The 27296-nt window shown below is 40.1% G+C and overlaps 1 protein-coding gene across 3 annotated transcripts in view; it reads right to left on the bottom strand.

Moving 5' to 3' along the window:
* The window catches only part of eml3 (EMAP like 3), a 265243-nt gene extending 238621 nt beyond the window's left edge, over positions 1-26622 (bottom strand). For all 3 annotated transcript variants that reach the window (XM_039769278.1, XM_039769279.1, XM_039769280.1), the window contains exon 1: positions 26369-26622. In XM_039769278.1, the coding sequence (XP_039625212.1) occupies positions 26369-26393 (25 nt within the window). In that variant the 5' untranslated portion in view covers positions 26394-26622. The remainder of the gene's footprint in view (positions 1-26368) is intronic.
* Positions 26623-27296: the final 674 nt, after the last annotated feature.

Genomic DNA, 27296 nt, shown 5'->3' with positions numbered 1-27296 from the left:
AAGTTGGCATCGAGAGTACTGTCTATGTTTGGAAGCACTTACCTTTGTGAGTAATTGTTTTCTTTAATGAAAGCTACCAAAGTCCCACATAGCTCAAGACTTACTGCAAGGCACCTTTCATCCCTCATAAAAGTTGCAGCTGCACAATATTTCAAGCCTGATATTGACGAACTGGTTACTAACAAGAGATGCCAAGTGTCGGGACAAAAGAAATAAATCTCACACTGTAAGACTCCTATATAAGCAATGAATATAATATAATGAATATAATATAATAATATAAGGACTTAGCTAAGAGGCTAAGACTCTAATTGTACGCTGTTGTACAGAAATTGTATGGAAATAAATTGCTTTTCTTTAAACTTTAAGTGTTACATTTTTAAAGTTTTCAGTATTGGAAAGAAAGCTACAGTAACTTTGTATAATAGTATAATAGCATTTGTTACAGTGCGGCCTGCTGACACACATATGGCAGTCGAAGCGGCCCACCAATGGTAGTGAGTTTGACATACCTGATATATGGGATATTTGCTGGAGTGAGACTGATGTGTTTTTCAGTATAAGAAAGTGATATTATTTTGTTAATAACCTTTACTGTGCAGTATTATTTAATAGACAAATTATTTCAAGCTTAAAATGTTACAAACTAATGATGCTTTCATTTTTCTAATCACTCATCCCCATTTTTTCTTTTAAATTAGACCACCTTTGTGAAATTAAACTTGTCAATTGAAGATGAATCCACATTTTTCAGAATTCATGTAAAACATCCTTTGTTCTAGATAGATAGATAGATAGATAGATAGATAGATAGATAGATAGATAGATAGATAGATAGATACTTTATTAATCCCAAGGGGAAATTCACATAATCCAGCAGCAGTATACTGATACAAAAAATATATATATTAAAGAGTAATAAAAATGCATATAAAAGCAGACAATAACTTTGAATAATGTTAGCATTTACTCCCCCGGGTGGAACTGAAGAGTCGCATAGTGTGGGGGAGGAACGATCTCAGTCTGTCAGTGGAGCAAGACAGTGACAAAAGTCTATCACTGAAGCTACTCCTCTGCCTGGAGATGACACTGTTCAGTGGATGCAGTGAATTCTCCATGATTGACAGGAGTTTGCTTAACGCCCGTCGCTCTGCTACAGATGTTAAACTGTCCAGCTTCATTCCTACAATAGAGCCTGCATTCCTAACAAGTGTGTCCAGGCGTGAGACGTCCTTCTTCTTTATGCTGCCTCCCCAGCACACCACCGTGTAGAAGAGTGCACTTGCCACAACCGTCTGGTAGAACATCTGCAGCATCTTACTGCAGATGTTGAAGGACGCCAACCTTCTAAGGAAGTATAGTTGGCTCTGACCTTTCTTAAACAGAGCATCAGTATTGGCAGTCCAGTCCAATTTGCCATCAAGCTGCACTCCCAGGTATTTATAGGTCTGTACACCTCTGATGATCATGGGGTCCATGAGGGTCCTGGGCCTCCTAAAATCCACCACCAGTTCCTTGGTCTTGCTGGTGTTCAGGTGTAAGTGGTTTCAGTCGCACCATTTAACAAAGTCTTTGATTAGCTTCCTATACTCCTCCTCCTGCCCACTCCTGATGCAGCCCACAATAGCAGTGTCGTCAGCGAACTTTTGCACGTGGCAGGACTCTGAGTTGTATTGGAAGTCTGATGTATATAGGCTGAACAGGACCGGAGAAAGTACAGTCCCCTGCGGCGCTCCTGTGTTGCTGACTACAATGTCAGACCTGCAGTTCCTGAGACGCACATACTGAGGTCTGTCTTTAAGATAGTCCACGATCCATGCTACCAGGTATGAATCTACTCCCATCTCTGCCAGCTTGTCCCTAAGGAGCAGAGGTTGGATGGTGTTGAAGGCGCTAGAGAAGTCCAAAAACATAATTCTTACAGCACCACTGCCTCTGTCCAAGTGGAAGAGGGATCGGTGTAGCATATAGATGATGGCATCCTCCACTCCCACCTTCTCCTGATATGCAAACTGCAGAGGGTCGAGGGCGTGACGGACCTGTGGCATCAGGTGGTGAAGCAGCAGCCGCTCCATTGTCTTCATCACATGTGACTTCAGAGCAACAGGCCGGAAGTCATTCAGCTCACTAGGACCTGATACCTTTGGGACTGGGGTGATACAAGATGTCTTCCAAAGCCTCGGGACTCTCCCCTGTTCCAGGCTCAGGTTGAAGATGCGCTGTAGAGGACTCCCCAGTTCCTGCGCACAGGCGTTCAGCAGTCGTGGTGATACTCCATCTAGACCCACTACTTTGCTGGCACGAAGTCTCCTCAGCTCTCTGCTCACCTGCGCTGCTGTAATTGTGGGTGGGTATGTCTCTCCTATGCTGGTACTCCGAGGTGAGAGTGGGTTAGGGTGGTCAAACCTGTTAAAGAAGTTGTTCATTTGGTTTGCTCTCCCCACGTCTCTCTTGATGGTGGCACCCCGCTTTGAGCTGTAGCCAGTGATGATCTTCATCCCATCCCACACTTCCTTCATGCTGTTATTCTGCAACTTCTGCTCCAGCTCTCTCCTGTACTGATCCTTCGCCGCCCTGAGCTGGACTCGGAGTTCCTTCTGCATGCACTTGAGCTCATGCTGATCACCACTTTTAAAAGCTCTGTTGTTTTCATGGTGCCTCATATAAGTGATTACATTTTGTTATTGCTGATGTCTGTGTATATTGAGCTGAAGTAATTACTTGTAACTGTATCCCATTCACTCTCATACCATTCAAATATGTGAGGTATGTGTACGTTGTCACAATTTAGCTGCTATACTAATAATGTTACTTTGGCTTGAAAAACAAATTTACTGTTTCTGATATGTAAGTATGCTGTTTTAGCAGCTCCATTAACTGGTGCTTATGAGCTTTGGTTAATACATTTCACATCATATCATTATGCAGATTTGTCTCATTATCAGCTGAGCCACACGGATGTCTAAAGAAGTTTTATTTTATATATGCAGCAGTTCAATATGTCACCATTGTAGACTATCCATCCATCCATCCATTATCCAACCCGCTATATCCTATCTACAGGTAAAGAATAAGTCACTTAATTTGAAAAATGCCTTAGTTTTTACTTGGTACAACTGCAGTTGGCACTGTCTGTGTGGAGTTTGCTTTAGATTCTGCAGTTTTCCAGTCAAATCCCAAAGACAAACAGGTTAGATTACGTGATGACCCCATATGAGCAAGTGTGGACGGATGGAAGCGTGGCACACATTTAGGAGACATGTTATGAGGAAATCTGGGCTTCTTTGAATTATTGTTAAGTCTTACAAAAATTGAATGTATCTTTGTGAAAGCACCTATTGCTTCCATTTACTTAACATATGCACAACATTAAGATGTGAATGAATGTACATGAACATTATCCGCCTTAAGTTTTAAAGTTTTTCTTTCATGTTTGGTCTAATACCCCAATAGAGTTTTTTGTAAGCTCCTCCAGAAGATAAATGAAGTATGTATGAAGTTACTAATTATAGCTTCAATCAACAAAGGAAGTGTCTGCGGCAATGACAATATGCCCATGTGAATAAAATGACATTAGCTTCAAAAATACTGAACATATCCTTTAAGTGGTAGCTTTGGCAAGCCTGTCTGCAGGATCTACATCCGGCTTCAGGAGGCAAAAGATTTTGAAGGCAGCTAAAATAGTAAAAGGATGGCTTTTTAAGTATGAGCAAAGAAAAACTAAATGTTCTCTACAAAGATTTTACTGATGATTAATTTTAACTTAATGACTAACACACTCGAGGATATAGTGCTTACTGAAGGGCCTACAAAATAAGAATTGATCATTTGCTAGCAGTAGCTGGTTTAAACCTCTTCACAAATGTGGCAGCAGAAACTAAAAATCAAAGCCAGTTTACTTTTGGATGCAGTGCAACATGTTAATTTATTATTAGTATGTCATGAAAGATGCATATCAACCATAGTCATCAGTTCGGGTTGTTGGAAAAATAATTCCATTCAGTATTTTGAAACATGCTGGCAATGCACTCGGTGGAAAATAATGATTGGAACAGCCAACAGATGAAGCATACTCAAATTTTTCAAACAGAAATGGCATTCAGTTTATTGATCTACTGCCTACAGACATCAACTAATGAATTTCTGAATAATTCCTGGAGGCTCAACAAAGATTGACAAGCAAATAAATAAAACTACAGAGTAAGCAAATGTTTCAATAAAATAAGAGGATTCAGAAAATGGACAGACACTAGGTTAATAAAATATTCACAATATAGTATATGTAAGTGCAAATGTATTAGTATCAAATCAGACAGTATATATACTACTGGTCAAAAGTTTTAGAACACCTCAGTTTTTTCAGTTTTTATGAAAATTAAAAGAGTTTAATGTCTTAAGGTTTCATGAAATCAAAGCACAGCACAAATAAACAATGGCAAATAAAAAAATAAGTCAAAGACTCATTAAGCATACAAGCTTTTATTCAAATTTTTGATGAAGTTGCCACCTTGTGTTGTGCCAAACTGTGTTAACCGATTTCATTTAGAATGCTAGTCACTCTGTGCAAGCAAAAGAACCCCAGACCTCCACACTTCATCCTCCATGTTTGACAGTTGGTGTTACACACTGAGGAACCATCCTTTCACTAATTTAATGGTGTACAAACACCCTGTGTGGTGGACCAAAGATTTCAGATTTTGATTCATCGGTCCATAAGAGTTTCTTCAAGTCTGCAGTTGTCCACAGCCAGTATTTCAAAGCCCTATGTTATCCTTTAAGGAATGGCTTTCTTAGTGCCACTTGCCCTCTTAAACCTGCAGCACAAAGTCTCCTCTTTACAGTATAAATTGAGACTTGATTTTTTTCAACAATTGTTAAGCTGTGCTTGAAACTGTTGTGCTGTGAGGTGCCTATAACGCAAGCTGGAGACCCTCAGAAACTTGTTTACTGATTGGGTTATGACTTTGGGTCTGTCAGATCTCTTCATATCAGAGTTTCTTCCAGTTTCCAATTGCCTTAGGATTGTGTTAAACACCATACTCACTGACACTTTGATTTTTTTTGGAATTTCTCTAAATAAAATGCCTACACTTCCAAGGGTAATAATGCTCTGTCTCATTTGTTAATTGCTGTTTTCTTGCCATTACCACTGGAATATTGTCCAAGTAGTACTTCAGAGGAGAGGGTCTTGTAACACAGTCTATTCGACCTCTGTTTTAAGACCGAAACGAGGTTTTTAAGTAATCAACAGAAGTTGGGACACCTGTGCAAATTACTTGCTTCAATTACTTACTTTAATTGTTACTTTAATTGCTGGAGAACATCTGTAGAAGAAAAGTTGAAGAAAAACTGGAAAAACTAAGGTGTTCTAAAACCTTTGACAAGTAGAGTAGGTTTATATGGTCAATTCTGATTTGATTATTAGTTCAATTTTACTTTAATTATGCGTGCAGGCATCTGTTTAACGTGAGAGAGAAATTGCATCTCACAATAGATAGACCGTCATTTTGGCTGTAGCTCAATCATAATTTTGCAAAAAGAGAGCATCAATCCACTGATTGGAACTGCTACATCTAATTTTAGGGTGGCTGGGACCCAGAGACTTTCATGCACACTGTCTCACATCATCTTTTAATGAGCTTGGCTTTAATTTAGGTGTTATATTTGACAAAAAGTAAACTTTAGTTGTCATATTTCCACACTTTCTGAGAAAAATAACAGAAGTACTGACACTCTACACAACTTTAGTACAGGCAGCACGACACACTTAACAACTAGCATTGCTGGATCTCATTCTCTTGAGAATTTCACATTACAAAACTATGAACTGCAGAAGGTTTATATGATTCCCTCCTAATTTCAGTGCAGCTTTCTCAAGTTCACTGGATTTTGACAATTGCCAATTGGCATGCTGCCTGACAACATTGGTGTTTTCCAAGTTTACAGGTAAAAAACTGTCTTGGCCCATCTCCATTCCGTCATGGTACAACAAATATGCAACAACAGAGAAACAAGTCTCTCTTCTGTTTGTGTGGCACAAAACACCTGCTTTGTTCCTTGTGGGAGCAATGTATGTGCTGTACTTCCATCCTTCACACACAGAAGCCCACCCCTATGACTTAAAAACAATCAAACCATGTTGCAGTGCCCTATGACTAAGCAGCTGACAATGTCACACTACATGGCTGGCTGTGATGGGCCTGTGTGTGGCGGTTCATCAACTGCTAAGATTATGTAAATGAAATTCTTCACCGCCAAAGTTAAAATGACATGATTTAGGTAATGTTTAAAAATAAGAGTAGGCTGAAGATGTTCAGATGAACTCCTTAACAGAATTGGGAGAATTTAATTCACTGTCACAGAACTTCACAACGAAATAAAAAAGGTATTCTGTGTATGAATGTTCACTCATCTGCAACAAGCAGTCAATTGACTAAAAATAATATGAAATCATGTGTAATCATTTAAACAACCCTGGTAAAAATAAAAAAATCAAGTCAAATGTATTTCTTTATCATCATCTTTGGTGTTAAGAAAGATTTAATTATAAAGTTTCTGATCCATTTATTCTTTCACTCAGAAATGATGTTTAATTTTTTTTTTCTTCAATATTTTGTCATGTTATTTTCTAGCCTGTTTAATCAAAACCAGGGTCAAGGGAGGCTAGAGACTATCCTAGCTAGGATCAGTAACAAACTCTGGATATGGCTCTAGTCCAACACAGGGCGAACATCCACACACACACACACACAAGACACACACCAAGGCAAAATTAGTGTCACTGATTCACTGTCTTTGGACTGTGGGAGGAAACCAGAGCAACTGGAGGAAACCAACATAGACATAGGGAAAACATGCAGACTCCACACAGGCAGGACACAGGATGTGAAGTCTGGTTTGTTTACTGAAAGGCATGCATCACTACCATTGCACCACCATGCTGTCATTTTTTTTCTTTAATATTTGCAATACTTAAACCTCTTCAGTCTTTGTACTATGAATAAAGAAGTGCACACCATACTAATTGCTTCAATGGCCCAGATGAGCTAGCAGGGTTGAGCTAACAGCCAAAGGGTATATTACAAGTATGAGGACAGTAGAGGAATACAAGTGGGTCATTGGCACATGAAAAAGGATGCTCTAAAAAGATGGCAATGCACAGCCCCTGTTGAAAGCAATTTAAAAGTACAGTGCATCCGGATAGTATTCACAGCGCATCACTTTTTCCACATTTTGTGATGTTACAGCCTTATTCCAAAATGGATTATTCATTTTTTTCCTCAGAATTCTAGACACAACACCCCATAATGACAACGTGAAAAAGTTTACTTGAGGTTTTTGCAAATTTATTAAAAATAAAAAAACTGAGAAATCACATGTACATAAGTATTCACAGCCTTTGCTCAATACTTTGTCGATGCACCTTTGGCAGTAATTAAAGCCTCAAGTCTTTTTGAATATGATGCCACAAGCTTGGCACACCTATCCTTGGCCAGTTTCGCCCATTCCTCTTTGGAGCACTTCTCAAGCTCCATCAGGTTGGATGGGAAGCGTTGGTGCACAGCCATTTTAAGATCTCTCCAGAGATGTTCAATCGGATTCAAGTCTGGGCTCTGGCTGGGCCACTCAAGGACATTCACAGAGTTGTCCTGAAGCCACTCCTTTGATATCTTGGCTGTGTGCTTAGGGTCGTTGTCCTGCTGAAAGATGAACCGTCGCCCTAGTCTGAGGTCAAGAGCGCCCTGGAGGTTTTCATCCAGGATGTCTCTGTACATTGCTGAAGTCATCTTTCCCTTTATCCTGACTAGTCTCCCAGTTCCTGCCGCTGAAAGACATCCCCACAGCATGATGCTGCCACCACCATGCTTCACTGTAGGGATGGTATTGGCCTGGTGATAAGTGGTGCCTGGTTTCCTCCAAACGTGACGCCTGGCATTATTTGTAAAATGGGTTAAAAAAAGAAGGTAAAAATGTGAGTGTTTTTTAAATGTTGACCCTCTTGTCAATGCTGACTAAAAAGCAAGTGTCCCATCCCATGTCTAAGCTACATCTCTAATATCTATCAATTTCTTTTCTCCCATGAATCTAGAATTTGTTCTTTTTGTGCATGACTGGACTCCATAATTGTGGTAACGCTTTTCTAGGTGGAACTATGAATACTACTTCCATTGTATTTCCTCACTTAGTGTAGTTTTATGAATACATGTTTAATCCCACATTAATAAGCAGGATGGCTTCTTGAAAAACTGAATCCATAGACTGTGTTAAGCATCTACAGTAGTGGGGGTTGGGGAAGGGTTCACAAACATCGCTGCAGGTCTCTGTATTATTACAGGGGCAGCACCTGTGACAGTATCCAGTAATGTTATAAAGATGATTCAAAGTTGATTCATTCAATATTGATTTAAAATTAATATGAATCACAAAGTGGTTCTGTTATCAAAGCCTAAAATTATGACTGTTCCATCATAAAACCGACTTGAATAAATGTTTACCATCAAAAAACAATAAAAGTTATTAATGCCATCTTCAGTCATTCTCTTTCTACCATATTCTGAACATCTCAACTCATCATGTGCTAAAAAACTGTAATTCATTCTTTTTCATTGTGGATTATTTTATTGCACTTAGTAGCAATATATAGGTTTAGCATTGGCGTTTTCAAAAACGTAAAGGTTACTGTCACATGTACACTGTACAATGAAATTCCTGCCCGCACGTTTGACCAACATGAACCACGCTGCCAATGTCTTTGTCCAGCAGCCCGAATTTTTCTCTGCTGATTATGTTTAATATCACTAAAAATAGGTAGTGTTAAGCAAAACAATCACCTTTCTTTTCACATGCAGCTTTAGAAATGGACACTAAATGTTATATTGCACTGCAAAACAGTGTGTTTTGGAGTTTTAAAAGTTTTTTTCGGTGGTTGATAGAAAGGACAATTGCTTCTTAAAGGAGGTCAACACTGTACATTCCTTTTGTAGTCGTATTTTTCTCAGAAAGGTGTCTGGATGAAAAAATAATGGGGAAAAATGTCTTCTACAAATTCAAAATGGCTAAATAAAACTCACGATAATACAAAATGATATATATTCTTACACAAAAGCCGTAATTCAGCAAGGCAATGAAAATGTTATTGAAATTAGTTGACAAGAAAACCTGTATCTGAAGTCTTAGATGAGATCCTGATTTGTTTGGTACAAAACCTTGTGCACACTGTAAAAGTGTCTTCCCATCAGCCCCAGCACACTCCTGCTGCAAAATAGGAACTATAGATCCTGTGTTGGCACTGGTTTTTAGGTTGCCTGTGTACTTTACAACCCCTAAACCTTATATGGAATATAGCCTATATTTTAAGTTGGTCCAAGGGCAACACACATGTAAACTTTTGTGAAAATTGGTTTAGTCATTTTTGCATGTATGGTAAACAAACAGACTATGATTTTATTTATACAGTGCAGATTTAAAATAGGACAGTCATTTTTCTCCTCAGGAACTGTATAACCTAAGTATGAACATTGTAAACTTCGCCTTGTACTCTTCTTTGACTTATGAGTTTGCAAATTAATTTCAACAGGGTTTTTAATTATGCTCTTCAAAAAAACATACCATCCTAACAATGCATGTCAAAATGGTGTTCCTAAAATATGCAAATGAACCACTAAAATGTTACTACTGCACCAAAATAATAGACCAAAAATGAATAGAAAACACATGAAAGAATGAGTACAAGTTATCCACTTATAAGCAAAAGTATAAAGCCAGTATGAAACTGAACTTCACAAACAATATATAATTTCAGACAGTTTTCAAGTTCACAGTGAAATAAACACTCTGCAGGAAGCAGTTATAAAGCCATAGCTCAAACACTGTGAGAGATTTAACAAGCTCATGATAATGCATTTTCTCATTGCACTATGATATTCTCATTTCTCCCATATATTGTATAATTTTAAAAAGTTTTGAAAGCAAAACTTTCAGTGTGAGGTTTGTTGATGTTTCCCAGTCAAAAGGCAAGCATATGATAAAACGTTAAAAACACAGAACCAGTACAAAGTCCACATCAGATAAAACAACTGAACTGAGGGAGAACTATTGTCAGTATAACTTCTTCACTGAAGAATATCTATATAGCTGATTACAAGATAACCAAAATTTAAAAGAAAGGTACATTTTGAAGCAGTACAAGAATGAGCATGTAGGACAGACTGCAAATTTGAGGCAAACAAAAACAGGTCTTCATCTAGAACCTAAAATTAAAAAAATATCAATTTTTGATCAGATTTATTTTATAGGTAAATGAATCAATGAAAATGATCAGGCTAGAGGACAAATTATATGTGTGTTCCAAAAGACATGACAAACCATGGAGTAATTTTGCACTCACATTCTGAGTGTAATGGGATAAAATCGAGTAGCCTAATTACAAAAAAGATTAACTGAAAGCCAGAAAAAGCAACACAAATGACTGCACTCCACAACTAAAGCTTAATACCTTTGGTCTAGATCATAGCTTCCCAACCTTTCTGGTGTCAAAACCCAGTTTTTCACATGCCAGTGTGTTTTCAATTTAGCGATCATCTGAGTGAGGCGAGTGGGGTGGTCCCCCACTGTGAAATAAGCGAGATTGTCAAAACTGGGGTATGGGTTTTATGTGTGATCACCAGATGTTCAGAGTGTTAAATGAATCAGGAGTGATTGCCAATACTTTTTCTCCTTGGTGAATCAAGCAGGATTATCAAAGTGATGGTTGAAGAGGTCATCCAGGATTGGTCGCAATCCACCTGTGATGCTGCTGCCTTTGTAATTCATATATTGGAGTGAAGAATGAGGGTAGGTTTATGTCTGGTGTCGACCACGGATCACCCGTAATGCCCAACAGGTTAGGAAATTCTAGTCTAGATAAAACTAAGAATTTTATTATTTATTCGGTAAAATGGCAAATTTCCATCTGGGGACAAGTAAACTACTATGATATGCCAATCCCTATGTCAATAAATCACTGAACATATCCAGCAACAAGTTGCTTCTCGCTAGAATGATGCATTTTAAACATACAGAAGCTTCTGTTCAAATCTATACTAATAAAAGGCAAAGCCCTCACTGACTGACTGACTCACTCACTCACTGACTCATCACTAATTCTCCAACTTCCCATGTAGGTAGAAAGCTGAAATTTGGCAGGCGTATTCCTTACAGCTTACTTACAAAAGTTAAGCAGGTTTCATTTCAAAATTCAACACGTAACGGTCGATAACGGTCGACAATGTCCGCCATGTTGAACTTTCTTATTTATGACCCCATCTTCACAAAATTTGGTAGGCGGCTTCCCTGCCGAAACCGATGTACTTACTTATTTTGCCTTACTGCCGAAACCGATGTACTTACTTATTTTGATGGTATGACGCCACTGTCCACCGCCATATTGAACTTTCCAACGTCGTCAATTTTCCAACTTTCCGTGTAGGTAGAAGGCTGACCCCATCTTCACGAAATTTGGTAGGTGGCTTCCCTGCGCTAACCAAAACCGATGTACGTACTTATTTCAGTGGTATGATGCCACTGTCGGCCGCCATATTGAATTTTCCAAACGTCACTCATTCTCCAACTTCCCGTGTAGGTAGAAGGCTGAAATTTGGCAGGCCCATTCCTTACAGCTTACTTACAAAAGTTAAGCAGGTTTCATTTCAAATTCTACGCCAGAACGGTCATAACGGTCAACAACGTCCGCCATATTGAACTTTCTTATTCATGGCCCCATCTTCACGAAATTTGGTAGGCGGCTTCCCTGCGCTAACCGAAACCAATGTACATACTTATTTCGGTGGTATGACGCCACTGTCAGCCGCCATATTGAACTTTCCAACGTCACTAATTCTCCAACTTCCCGTGTAGGTAGAAGGCTGAAATTTGGTACTTATTTCGATGGTATGATGCCACTGTCAGCCGCCATATTAAACTTTTAACGGAAACCGATGTACGTATTGAACTTTCTTATTCATGGCCCCATCTTCACGAAATTTGGTAGGCGGCTTCCCTGCGCTAACCGAAACCAATGTACATACTTATTTTGTTGGTATAACACCACTGTTGGCCGCCATATTGAACTTTCCAACGTCACTAATTCTCCAACTTCTCGTGTAGGTAGAAGGCTGAAATTTGGCAGGCTCATTCCTTACAGTTTACTTACAAAAGTTAAGCAGGTTTCATTTCGAAATTCTATGCGTAATAGTCATAACGGTCATATTGAACTTTTCAACAGTCTTTGTTACTTATGGGCCCATCTTCAAGAAATTTGGTACACGGGTTCCCAACGCTAACTGAATCCTACTTACGCATATATATCCGTCCATAGCCTGCAGCTCGGTCACCATGTGAGGTGGCATTGGGTCCCCCATCCCAACGTCTCCCACATTATTGGCTGCCTGCCTATATAAGACCGTCCGTCGCTCCGGTCTCTACATTCCCTTCCTTGCTTCACCATGGGATTCACGTCTCCCTACTGATAACTACAGCCTTTCTGTTTAATCCACGGCTTCTCCGCTGTTTTATTGTTTGTTTATTACAATTATAGTTATTGTATAGGTATTTTAGATTTACTTTACATTGCTCAGGTACCCATTTCCTTTATCATTCCAAACACTATTACCATGTCTATCGAGGTGATCACCATCGATCAAAGAACTGTCACTTACCGAGTGGTTTCCATGCCCGGAGATGGCACCTACCTTTTCCATTCTCTTTGTTACATATTGTACGGCCATATCAGGCTCACTCTTGATATCCGGAGGAACATTGTGTCTTATGTATTGAATGACTGGGACAGGTTCAAGGTGTGGACTGATGACGGTACAGGAGATGCTTATACTACACAGGAGCACTATAAGAGTGAAATGCTTAAGCCCTTCGCCTATGGTTCTGCATGTGAGTTGATGGCTGCCGCTGAATTGTTCGGTTGTTGCTTTCAAGTATACCGAAATGGCCAAATATTTTACACCTTTCGACAACTGCCAATGCCTCTTAAACATCTTAGATTCACAGGTGACAATTTCAGTAGTGGACACTTTGATGTTTATGAATGTTTAAACTCTCAAAAGCTGGATGTGATTTTATCGATGAAACCGGTTGTGTGCTTACAACGCTTGACAGATGCCGAATGTTACTTCAACACAACAAATCCTGCAAATACTGTTGTAATTGAAACAAACCATGAAACTCAAACCAATTATGACAGTAGCAATCCAAGCTGTGAGATTTGAGACAAGATTACTGTTCACATGGCCAACTGTAAGTTGCATGCTCAAGAGTAAGCTCAGCGCACAGCTTGGTCATGTTACAACCGGAGGGCCGAACTGACAACATGGTATACAAAGAGATCCTTAACAAATAATTATTGGCATATTTTCCCTCAGTTTAAAATGGTTAAATTTTCTTCTTAATAAAAATTTTAATGCAGTACTTCGCCTCTGCGAAGCGCGGGTATTTTGCTAGTGTTAAAAATTAGAGATAAGCATTTAGCACACAGGAACATTGTGAAACCACAATGAAATGAGCATCAAGCCACAGAACACAATGACAACACACACAAGTAAGCTTGTGCAGTAATTGAAATGTTTATGAATACAGATAGAGCTTGTGGCTATAGATGGCCATATTCCTCCTTGTGCATTCCAACTCATCAAAGAAACATTCCACCTCCCTGCATTTTACAGATTTAGACTAGAAACTCATTCACATATTAATCTCTCTCTTGTGGAGTTGTCTGCATGTTCCGGATGTTATAGCCTTTAAGCCTCAATATACAAGTCATTGGACAGAAAGAGCTATAAGACTCGCATGGAATCAATCCCTTTAAAACATTTTTGGGATAGCACTGGACCACAGGTTAAACACAAACATGGAATACAAATCCAGACTCAGACTCTGACAGGAAGTAAGTGAAACAGTGGATTGAGAAATGTGTAAAGCTGTGTAATGACAATGTTAAATCTGTTTTAATTAAAGTGAAAGTAAACATATGCTTACATTAAATACTGCAACAGTGGAAAAAAACGGCCTATCGCAAGCCAAATTAACATTTAGAGATATTTTAAAATGACAATAATGAAGTGTTAAACTATGTAGATTGGTGTTCGACAGAGGGTTCACAGCTTTGTCATTTCAAACTGTAGTTTTCTATTACTATTCAGTCTGACAGCTTCACTTCTTGTCTACACATCTTGTCTTTTCCTTAGGATAGGATGCAGTTTTTATTCCTGATTAAAGATGAAATGCAAGTGTAATTTTGTGTTCATTCACATTTACTATTACATCCTTCACTGTGTTTTTCTTTTTTTGGTATTACAGCAAAAAATGTACTTTAAAGATGTTGACCTGTTTTTCAGAATCATATTAAAAATCTATATATATAATTCACTAAGGCAAGACAACCATGGAAAGCACGCCGGAAGGGGCGTGGATTCACTGAGCTGCCGACAAGTAAGACACCTATGGTGCACGCAGGAAGGAGCCACGCCCACCAACTCCAAGACCATTGGATACGACGATAACTCACAGAGCCACGCCCACCAACTTGGACGCGACGACACAGAAGAAACGGAGTCATTTATATTCGTCTGTCGTAGAGGCCACATGCACCTGCACGTTGACTGTTCATAGAGGCATGTTTCTCACGGAGGTAAATCGCCATATGCAGCGTGTAAAACGGTTTGCGAGGGGTATCCCATGGGATCTTTAAAACAATCCTTTACAACTGAGGTTAAAACACAATGAAGTAAGCAGTCTTTAAAAACCGAGTTTTCGGTTACGACGCACGACCGCGTGCACCATGCAAAAATGTTTTACATGCTACATACAGCAATTCGCATCCGCGACAAATATGCGTCTTCTTAGATGCTCCTGCAGAAATACGGAAGACGCTTTCCCTGCCCACTAACACTCCTTTTCACCGCCCGCTTCTACCCTTGCTCTCTAGGCATTCACACTGCCTGCCCATGTGCCCGGACGCAAAAACTCACCGACGACCCAGTTAGCCCCTTTCGTCTGTGCTAGAAGTCCACATGCACGTCTAAGCCACGTTGACTTTTCATTCTTCTTTTCGGTTTCGACAACCGACCGCATCCACCATGAAAAATCATGTGAAAGGAACAACGAAGCCCCGCCCAGAAACTCTACCCCTCCTCCCACGTGCTCAGGAACACCCCTCAGATCACTGCCCGCCAAATCAAACAGCTCATCAAACACATAATCACTCTCTTTGGTCTGTGCAGCGGTCCAAACCCAGCTCTGCGCCACGTTGACTATTCTTTTGCCCTCCATGGCTACCGTTTCAAATGTATTTTATGGAAACAACACTTCTTTCAATGTTATAGAAATTCCTGCTTCAGGTAACTTTGTTTCTGTCAGTCGGGTTTTTTTGGAGAAATGTCATTGACGAAACTGTTGCTCTCAAACTTCGTAACATGGCTGTTAGCTTTGTTTGGAAACATTGGGATAACTTCGGTGACGTGGTGTCCGTTGTTCTTAGTCACAGAGGCATTGTTATACAGACTGCTCAACAATACGCTGATTACATGAATACGTTCGGAGTCTATGGTGAGGCTGAAATTGTGGCAATGTCCCAAATCCTTCCAGCTACTATCAGCATTTACTTTCAAGAACGTCCTCATGCCTCTCCTCGAGTTTACAATCCGGCCCAGCATCTCTTCATATCCCTGCTCTTTAGCGTTCCTTTGAATCATGGGCATTACGAGGTTCTCATGCCTCTCAAATAACCATGTGATTACCTTCTGGTGACATCTTTTGACTCTGTCGGTATGAGTACACAGCGTTCACACCCACTTGCTCGCCACACTAATGTGACGTCACCTGCCCACTCTCCTCTTCCTGAAAAACATTTAAAGACACCCTCCTAACACTAAGCACTTTGAGCTACTATTTGTATGAAAATGTGCTATATAAATAAATGTTGTTGTTGTTCCTCTGAACACACGCATTCCAAACAGGACTTTCAATGCACCTTTTGTTCCAAAAGCTTCAGAGTGCACAGATATCTGAACGCACATTTGAAAAAACACAACACTAACTGAATGATGCAATGTGAACATTGCCAACAATGCTTCGAGACAACTCGCGCTCTCAAAAAACACTTACGAACTCATTCCACTCTCACCTTCAATTGCACATTTTGTAACGAGGACTTCACAGGTGAGATGGATCTCCACAACCATTTGCAGATCCATTCAACGCAAACATTTGTATGCAAAATTTGCGACAAACACTTTCACGCACGCAGATACCTTACTAACCATCTCAAAACACATTCCCTGATGAATTCTTTTCAGTATCAACACTGCTCCAAAACCTTCACATGCCAGAAATATCTCAAAGCACATTTATACACCCGCTCCGCTGAATGAAAGCATTCCAAAAAGATCTTTGAATGCACGATTTGTTCAAAAACGTTCAAAGTGCAGAGATTTCTCAACATGCATTTAAAAACACACTCCACTGAACGAATTATGCAATGTGAACATTGCCAGCAATGCTTCGACACAACTCATTCCATTTCCCTTCACTGTCAACACAGCACTAAATCGTTCATGCACAAACATCGTATTCACTTTTCTGCAGCTTTTCAAGAAGATACCGCCATTCACGTCCAAGAACATTGGCCTACCTACCGCACTATGTGCTTCTTGCAATGCTCTTCATTAGCCAGCAGAGGTCAACAAATCTGGAAATTACACTAGGTGTTGTCATGCCGGCAAAGTGTCTTTGCCACCACTATCCAAGCCCCCTCTTTTATTTGAAGACCTCTTGACTGGCAAGAACCTGCTGTCCCGAAATTACTGTGATCATATCAGGGAATACAACTCTGCTTTAGCTTTCGCGTCAATGTGCGCACACATCGCTCAACCATCTGGACAAGGACCGTATGCTTTCAGAATCCACAGTCAAATTTATCACCAGGTCTCTCCTTTATATTACAATCCTGCCACGTCACCACAATACGGTCATCTATATATCTTAGATTCTGCTGAGGCTACCAGTCAACGTTTGCAAAAGGAATGTAATAGCGCTTGCAGCGACATTTTGTTGCTTCAACTAGACAACATGATACGCCAGGTTAATCCCTTCGCAAAGTCTTACATGCAAATGCATGACATTATCACTCACGTTTACTCTGTTACTGCTGTACGAATGGTGTTCATGGAAAATCCAGGTCTGGATATGAGAAGGTATAACGCCCTGTCCTGTCAAACTGATGTTGCTGCTTTGTAGGTGAAGACGGGGAACCTCCTGCACAACGCAACATTTGCATATATCCAAAGGGAGATGCTTGCAAGCGTATCTCTGTTCTCCATATGAACTGTGACCCCATGGTTTTTCCACTGCTATTCCCTTTCGGAGATCCAGGCTGGCACATACAATTAACCCATGATGAGTAAAAGCGAACCGCGAAAAGAACGCGAGTCACACAGCTCCAATTTTATGCTTTCAGGCTTGCCATGAGATCTTCATTTAGTGTCTTGCATTCCAGTGTCAAACTCTTCCAGCAATACATCGTCGACGCATATGTCAGAACAGAAGGCGCGCGTCTACATTACCTTCGCTCACATCAACAAGATTGGTCCGCCAGTTTTCAGTCACGGACGATTGTGTGTTGGTTCATTCCGTGCATTGTTACAATGTTGCATTTCTTGCTAATTTATTACATTACCGATTTTTCAAATGTTAATTTTCTCCCTGTGCTTAAAAATCATTTAAAAAACGGCCTGATTATGCGGCGTATGTTACGCCGCAGGTTAGCTAGTAAAATTATATTCAAGATAGGCTCTAGAAATAATAGCTATACTCTCCCCTCTAATATAAGTCAACTTTTGTAGTGTAAAAATATGCACTGTAATGGACGGCACACACAGTCTGGCATCCCTGCTAGGATTGAATAGGAGGCCAGTGCAATGGAAGTACCTGGAGGGGTGATAACAGGTGAATATTTTCTCTCTCAGTACGCTAGAAGACAGCATCCCTGGGTCAGGATTCCCAAATGACTCCCACAGGGAATGCATGCAGGGATCTGTAGTCCCACAGGGAAGCCCTTTTGGGTTCTGTGGGGGTCACCGCCAGTAGGAGCTGCCAGGATTCACAATTCCTACTTTCAGGGACTTCAGTTTGACCCAGAAGTGCTTCCAGCAGGCTATGCCCTAGGACCAGAAGTGCTCCCGAATCATAGATAAAAGGAGTCACTTAATCTTGAGTCAGCGAGTCAGAGTCGGGAGAGGAGTTGGACAACACTCTGCTGGGGGGAGTCGAGGAAAGAGAAAAAGCAAGAGATTGCTTTACTGTGCTGTGTTGTGTTTTGAACAGAAGAAACTTGTTAAAGGTACTTTGGTCAATATTTGAAACCCACAACTGTATCTGTGAGGTTGTGTTCAGGGTTTGGGGGGGGGTGTAGATATGCCCTCTACTGGTCACAGCACATATGCACCAACACGTGTTACCTGATAACTACCATATATACTCGAATATAAACAGAGTTTTTTAGCACCCAAAATGTGCTGAAAAACGTCACCCTCGGCTTATATTCAAGTTAGGTCCCGCTGCCCCCGCCAACCTTCATGTGTTCAGTCTCTCCCTGTACATTCCCTGTGCAGCAAGCGAGAGAGCGACACACACAGACACACGTGAGAGACACACACACGCGAGACAGAGATACACATGTGTGAGAGACACACAGAGACACACACGCACGCACACACACACGCACGCGAGAGACACACGTGAGAGAGAGAGACACACACGCATGCGAGAGAGAGACACACAAGGGCACAAGACAGGCACACACACGCGAGAGAGACAAACACACGCGCGCACAAGAGAGACACACACAAACGAGCAAGCGAGAGAGAGCTGGCAAGTAGAGAAGGCAGTTAAAAAATGCACCAGGCTTGTTTTTAAAGAGACAGATTCGAGCATTGTTTTAATCTTGTTGTATTTAATGAAGACTTTTTTCTATTGGATTTTAACCTCCACTTCACTTCTGTTTTGTTGCAATGTTACTTTTCTTGGTGGTTTATTAAATTACGGATTTTTCAAATGTTCATTTTTTTCCTTTTCCTTAAAAAAAAAGTGTTTTTAGCGAGCGGTTCGTAGCACTATTGCTACGGATTAATTGTATTTACATGCAATCCTATGGAGTAAATTACTTCAGGTCACGACCAAATCGGGTTATGACCTGAGTTTTGGAATGAATTACGGTCATGACCTGAGGTTCCACTTCACCTGGTTTGGTCTGTGGGCGGTAGAAAAACTGCTGCGGGCTCTGTGTGGTGCCATGCAGCCTCTGTGAGACTCATTCCAGACTGTGTGCTCAATTAATGAGCTAATGCCTCAAATAATGTACGTTAATTTTATTGGTAGTTATTTTGATTATTGAAACTTACCAGTAGCTGCTGCATTTCCCACCCTAGGCTTATACTCGAGTCAATAAGTTTTTCCAGTTTTTCTAGGTAAAATTAGGTACCTTGGCTTATATTCGGGTCGGCTTATACTCGAGTATATACGGTAGTTTGAATGACAAGGTAACAAGACTATTTTCAGAAATTCAGCCTCTGGTTTACCAGGTTTTACTTCCTCCTTTATGGCATTTAACTATTCAGAGTACAACAAAAGCAGTCTAAAATTATTTTCATCAATTTCTTTAATTAAGTGGGGGGGTGCTGGAACATATCCCATTTTTCATCTGGCGCAAGGGAGGAGTCACTTCTGGCCAGGATAAAGTCTATTACAGATCATAAAAAATGTTCATACACCCAAACAAGGCCAATTTAAAGTCAAAAGTCTAACTATCCTGTGCGTCTTTGGGATATGAGAGGAAAACCAAAATAATTTATGAAGTATAGTATCTGATTTGTGAGGGCATTTTCACACTTGATTGATTTGCGCTTTGTTGTGAGCTGGGTGTGGTTCTATTTCTATCAAAAGACACCTTCCGGAGCACTGTTCATTACCTTAAGCTGGAGCGTGCATGTAAATGGAACTGACCTTCAGACAATGTAAATAAACAGGATATTATTATATTAAATCTGAATTCACAACAGGAGGTTTGAAACTTGAAAGTAAAGCTTATGAAAGGTACTTAGGAATCACTGTGGACTCATCACTGTTCAAATCCATGCAGTATAGAGAAGCCAGTAAGAAGGACAATAGAACATTAGGTTACATGGCCCAATGAGTGGAGTACAAGTGAAGGGAGGTTCTGCTTCAGCTATGTCATGCACTTGTGAGGCTTCATTATCAAACTATATGCAGTTTTGGCCTCTATATTACAAAAAAGACATAGCAGTGGTAGAAAAAGTAAGGAGAAGAGTAAAATGACAGATTGCCGAACCATGAAATATGAGCGATTAAGAAGAATTTAAGGGGCTGACCATTTTCAGCTTAAGCAAGCAGAGATAAAATGACCTTTCCAGCAATTTATAAAATGTTGCCTTCATTTATAAAATCCCAGGGAGTCAACTGTGACCGTCAGTTGTAAAATGTGACATCCTTAGCAACTCTATCATAGTGTATCTGATTCAACACAACAAAATCTAAAAGGTTTGATTTTGTCTGATGTCCTACAGGTAGACTTTGAGTGTGAGAATCCACCTATGAGTCCTCAGCTGGAAGTACAATGCATTAAATGCAGCCGCAAGAAAAACTGGTGGTTTGGATAATGCAAACAGAAACAGGCTCATTTGCCCAGTGTCTCAAGATTGTCGTATCACAACATGGGGAGACAAAAATATGGGCCAAGACAGTTGTTGAACTCATACCTGGAAAACATTTATACAGCCACCAGCCCTGTCTTTCTGCATGTTGATTATTTCTTAAAATGTGGTCATTTTGTGAAACTTTGGAAATTTGAAACTTTTCTCTCATTAGTTACGAAATTCGTCATTCCCCGCAGTTCGAAATCATGTAATCTGACATCCTCAAGGTAATTACTGTACATTTGGCAAATGCAGTCATAAAGGTTGACATGCTTTTAGACTCAAAAGTCTTGTAGTGTGTCACTAGTTTAATTTGTGACAGAAGTGCTTAAAATTACGAAGGGAGTTAAAACAGTGGATCTCAGTTGTTACTTTTAAATAAATTCTTCAACAAGCACACTGGAACATAGATTGAAACATGTTAATGGTAGATTTCACACTAACGTTAGAAGGTTTATTCTTTACACAGAGCACCATGGACACATGAAGTAAGATAGCAAATAGTGTGGTTTGCAGATGACTCTGTAGTCCTTCAAAATTCAACTCTGTTTCTCTATATATAAATCTTCATTTGGATCTTGATCTTTGTTTGTCCGCGAATGAATTAGAAGAAGAAGCACTAGATGGCAGTAGAGAGACAGCTAAAACATAGGCATTGCATTAAGAATCTCCTCCAGGCTTATACTACTGAAGACTGTAGTACGCCAGTCACACCTCAAAACACATACATTCAAACTTAACAAATTGTTGTGCTTTAAATTAACTAAAGACAGCTTCATTTAGATCTTAATCTTTGTTTGTCTGCGAATTCCACGCATGTGTAGACCACCTTCCAGTTTAGTACATTGTTGTTACTCACGGATGTCAACAATGTGCCGGAATAACAAAAGGGGTGGTGGACAGTGTTACGCTGGTTAGCTCCTGAGGCCTGGTTAGAGAATGAGATTACCGAAGATAAAAGGTACGTGCCTACGTAACATATGAATGAAAGAAAGACAGTGGGTAAAATGAATGACAACGTAACAGCACGTTCTGGAAATTATTATTGTTATGTGGTAGCCGGCGAGTGCTGCGCGTCTCACAGTTGTACCGTGGCTTGCTCACATGTCAGTGAAGTGATCCCTATTTATGCTTTAAAGAGCCTGGATACCTATGTGTCCCCCTTTTATAACCATTGCTCCGTGTATATTGCCTTACTCTTTGGATTGCCACAAAGCAACCTGCGAGATTGGAGAAAGGAAGCGTCGTGAAAATGAGACGGACTGTGAACGGACAGAAGCAAAAATGCTCCTACACCACCACATAATGACGATTCAGACAGAGATTCTGAGTAGGCCGTTCCTATCGAATCAATATCCAAAGGTTTTCTTTTGTAATTTTGTTTCCCATATAAAAAATCATAATGATGTGCAACGAAGGGCCCAGTTTACGACTGGCAGCCACATTTAAACAGGGAGCCCTTCACAGACAACATTAACACGTGCAACGTAGTTGGGCGCACACGGCTAGTTACTGTATGTTTTAAAAATTTGGGGAATGGAATACAGTATATAGGCTTTATTGGACAGAATGGCCTGTTCTTATTAAATTTGTTTTAATGTTCCATTCTGAAAGTGAACCAACAACCCACTTTTAAGTTGCCAGAGTTATTTCATAATGTGTAAACTGAGATGATTAATTTACCTTTTTTAATATGTTCTACAAGTTAATTTGGCAACATTCCTGCAGAAACAATTAGTGGTTACAATTACCTGCCTCACTGCTCTGGAGTCCCCAGCCTGTGTTTGCCCGACATCTATGTATGTTTTCCTACCAGATGATGTTCAGCTAAAGGAAAAGCTTGGTATTTTTCAAATAGATCTTATTTCTTCACAATCATGGCATATATTAATTTGCCACATAAAATTGTATTCTAATCTAAAGTGTTTTTTATATATTTTATTATTGCCTTGTCTCTACGCAACTTAAAAAGGGAGTGATGGATACACAGGTCCATAGGTTAATAAAAAATGTGTAAAGCTTAATAAATACACTCATTTTTGATGTTATTGAGTACTGTGCAGGTGCCCCTGATGTCCAAGAGACCTACTATGGCGAATCATCTGGGACCAAGCCTAGAAACAATGAGGAATTACTTAAAGACATTTTCATTAGATATAATGATGAGTGGGGGTTGGGTGGTCTATTGGCCTTGAACCCCTGCTGATTTGCTTTATTTTCAGCTTATTAACTGGAGTTTTGTTTATGTTTTTTTCTGTCCTCCCAACCATCTGATCTTATCTCTCATCAGACTCATCTATAGAGTCTTACAATATGATATTCTTTATATGGATGCCACTCATTATATTTCTATGTTTGATATGATCGTATTAATTTATTTATTTGCATTTTTTCCTTTGCAAATTACTCATTACTATTCTTACCTAATCTTATTTGTTTCTTTCTTTACTTGTAAGTTTCTCTTTGACCTCTTATAAAGCACTCTGAGCCACATTCTTTATAAGAAAATGTGCTATATAAATAAATGTTGCTGCTGTTGTTAGGTAAGAATACATTTCCTTTTCACTTGTCTGCTCACAGCCTCCATTGTAGGTGGAGCTATGACAACATGACAAGCCCCCAGCACCAGGTTATATTCTGTTTGTAACCCCGGATTTCCCTCTGCAATTCTATATTTTTTTTTTTTCTAAATTTATGTTCTGCCATGCCTTGCAATAATAGACATGTGTGCTCACATCATATAATTTTTTTCCCCAAACATTTCCTTACTTTTTACCAGTTACAATCTTCATTGTTATTTTACATAGCCTACAGTTCAAGATTCACACTGAGTGGCAGCATAGTGAAAAGAGCACGTAAGAGTTTCATTGCACTTTGTACAAATAACAATCAACACATAACACTTTGGGAGAACATGCAAAACTCATGCAGATCTTGGCTCCCTGTAAAGCAGGAATGACTACCTGAAGCACCAAGCAGGGTTATGGAGTTGGAGTCAGACTAAATGTAAATTGTAATATAATGTGTTAAAATATCCAATTTCACATATAAGAATTCAATTAAACTGTTTTTTCTTACAGCCTTTTGGTAAAAAATATAGCCTATTTGTTTATTCTGTAAGTATTATTTTAAAAATAATATAAAAAAGCCACAATGGCATCACTGGAACCTTTAAACCCAAACTTTTAACAGGTTAGAGGTGGCACTGATAAAATGCCTTGTGTCTTGTATGTTGTGCATTTTCTATCAACTTAGTAAATATATTAGTCTAATCACAAATAGACAAGTTGGAGTCTTTCATACCATAAACTTAAAAGTCTGAGGAGGAGTTGGTGGTAACATAAACTGAGTAGTTAGAGTCAAATGTTTTGTGTACTGACTCAACAGTCCTGGTGCCGAGGGCTGGGGGCGAAGGCACAGACACAGTAGTTGATAGATTAGAATTAAAACAATAAAGCACAAAATACACAATAAAAACAATACAAGTGTCCATCCATCCATTATCCAACCCACTATATTCCAACTACAGGGTCATGGGGTCTGCTGGAGCCAATCCCAGCCAACATAGGGTGTAAGGCAGGAAGCAAACCCCAGGCAGGGTGCCAGCCCACCGCTGCAATACAAGTGTATAATATTAAATTTAATGTTACACAAAACTCAGCTGTGTCGCTCTTCCGGCATACTTTTTCTAAATATCTCTGCCTTTTAACAAAACATTCACAGTGTGTATTTAAGAAACCCACACAGACACAGGGAGAACATGGAAGACACGGGAAGCGAACCCAGGTCTCCTTGCGCCACGTTGCCGCACAAAACATCCACAGTATTTTTGAAATTTATATAAAATGCTTCACTTAAGATCACAAATTTCCAGTGATTGATTTATACAAATCAGGATTGTGAAAAAATAACTTTGGCTCAAAAAACTATTAACTTATCCTTTTACTTATATTTATTTTTATTATTTATTTATAACTTTTATTTATTTTAGGTGGCCTAGGCCCCTCATGGATCCTGTGATCATCAGAGGTGACTGTGTGCAGAGGGTACAGACGTATAAATATCTGGGAGTGCAGCTGGATGACAAATTGGACTGGACTGCCAATACTGATGCTCTATGTAAGAAAGCTCAGAGCAGACTATACTTTCTGAGAAGGTTGGCATCCTTCAACATCTGCAGTAAGATGCTGCAGATGTTCTACCAGACAGTTGTGGCGAGTGCCCTCTTCTACGGTGGTGTGCTGGGGTGGCAGCATAAAGATGAAAGACGCCTCACGCCTGGACAAACTTGTTAAGAAGGCAGGCTCTATTGTAGGATTAAAGTTGGACAGTTTGACATCTGTGGCAGAGCGACGGGCACTGAGCAAACTCCAGGCAATCATGAAGAATCCACTGCATCCACTGAACAGTGTCATTTCCAGGCAGAGGAGTAGCTTCAGTGACAGACTTTTGTTACTGTCCTGATCCACTGACAGACTGAGGAGATCGTTCCTCCCCCACACTATGCGACTCTTCAATTCCACCCGGGGGAGTAAATGCTAACATTAATTTTATTCTTTTCATTTTTATTACTATTTAATTTAATATTGTTTCTTTGTATCAGTATACTGCTGCTGGATTATGTGAATTTCCCCTTGGGATTAATAAAGTATCTATTTATCTATCTATCTACTTGGCACCTCTAAACTGGACCAACGTAAGTGTGCATTAATACCCTGGGGTGCTGTCCGGGATGGGCACCCAGCTTGCAGCCAGTGGTGCCAGGATAGAAAGTGATATTCCAGCAGGCTAGGAACAGAATGAATGAAATAATCCCCCTTCCCCCAAAAAAAGAAAAAACAAACCTTACCTATCTGATTTTATATTGCGCCCAAAAGTATTAATAGTCAAAAACATTCCCCACAATAAACATGTTGTCCCATCTTTACAAGATTTAATGAAAATCTAATGAACTTCTTAAGTCTGAAATTGTAAATATGGGATGTGCCCCTGCACAGAAAAATATTGACATTTTCTGAAAGAAAGAAAGAAAGAAAGAAAGAAAGAAAGGCTTGTTAGGCGTTATCCCAACACCTGCAAATGAAAAGTGCAAAGCTGAACTGACAGATTACGGCTGAGCCAGCAGAGATGCGTGGGCACTCATGCGATGCGCGAAGTGAGTCGAACACTCGCGTTTACACAACAGTGCGCGCTCGCAGCACCGAAGCCCGTCCGCGGTTTACAACAGCAGGTGATTCATCTTCCGCTGCAAAATGTGGGTCGAAAAGAAGACAAGGCGAAGAGTGCGGCCAAAGGTTAGCGGGACACAGGCGCGACTGCTCGCCCCCGCGCCCTTCACAGAGCGGCAAAACAAAACCAGCGCTTCGCTGGCGCCCTTAGTTGGGAACGGCGTGCCACTGTGTATTGCCCCTTTCAAATGTCACTGCTCCCCGACACCCGGCAAACCAGAGCTTCAAAAGCGACACTCAAATCAGTAACCCTAACAGCCGGGAAGTCGATCGCGAACACGTTTTAGCTGGCACCGAGCCTGCTAGCATTAAGTAACTCGAGCTCGTTAAAAAGGAAAACAACATGCAGCCGTACGGTGCAATGCATTCGTTTGGTGTACTCACCTAAGCTGTTTCCCAGTCCGTCCATTGCGGCAGCGCCGGATGCACCCGATCAATGCGATTCGGGTCGCTTAATATCTCCCAAGTATCTAGTTTTCTGCTTTCTCTTTTAACTTTCCAGGCAGAAGCTCTTCCCTGAAGTAAAGCTTGCTTTTTGCCAACCCGCGTTTCGCCACATCGAAAGTGCGCAGAAAGTAGACGCCACCGCGATGCGTCCGCTGTTACTGCAGCGCCTTCACAAATACGCTTGAGTCCAGGAACTGAGAGGAAAGATTTCGTTTAAAGCGGCGGGGGTTGGTGAGGAAGGGGGTGGTGTGCAAACGAAACGGTCGTTCCTCTGGTGAGAGAATAAAGTGGCAGAAAGACTGGGTTGTCGTTCTGTTGGTAAAGTATGCACGTTGAAAAGGTTTGCTGTTTTTTGGTTGTTTCTGAGACTGCAAGTCACGTCGCGCCTTGGTGCACCTTTAGCCTGCATAGAGAGGAGCATACTTCACCTTCTTCATCTCAACAAGTTTCACTTCTTATCGGTTTATCATATGAAGTTAACTTATGAGGCCACTTTTAAGTATTGTATGAAAAAAACATAAATGCATTGAATAATACTGAAACATAAACAGAATATCATGCAGTGTATAAAAAGCAAACAACTACGCACACGTATACAGGGTGGGTTTAAGTACAAATACCAACACACCCAGGTCACTTATTGTCAGACAAGGATACTTTTGTAGGCACACAAGTTCATTTGGATAGCAAAACTCTGAAAACGAGTTTCACATACAGGTTTACAACGCATCCAGTCCGATGACGTCCAATAACATTGAAAAAAAAGGAAAGGAAATAAACAAGACGTAACAGTGTAGAATCAAAACCATTAATAGAATTTTAAAAAACAATATAACATAGCAATGAGTCTTGAGCGTTGATTTAA

Source organism: Polypterus senegalus, chromosome 11 (genome assembly GCF_016835505.1).
Source record: "Polypterus senegalus isolate Bchr_013 chromosome 11, ASM1683550v1, whole genome shotgun sequence".
Classification (NCBI taxonomy): Eukaryota; Metazoa; Chordata; class Cladistia; order Polypteriformes; family Polypteridae; genus Polypterus; species Polypterus senegalus.
Note: the sequence above shows the minus strand (reverse complement) of the source record. Positions and strands in the feature narration are given on the sequence as shown.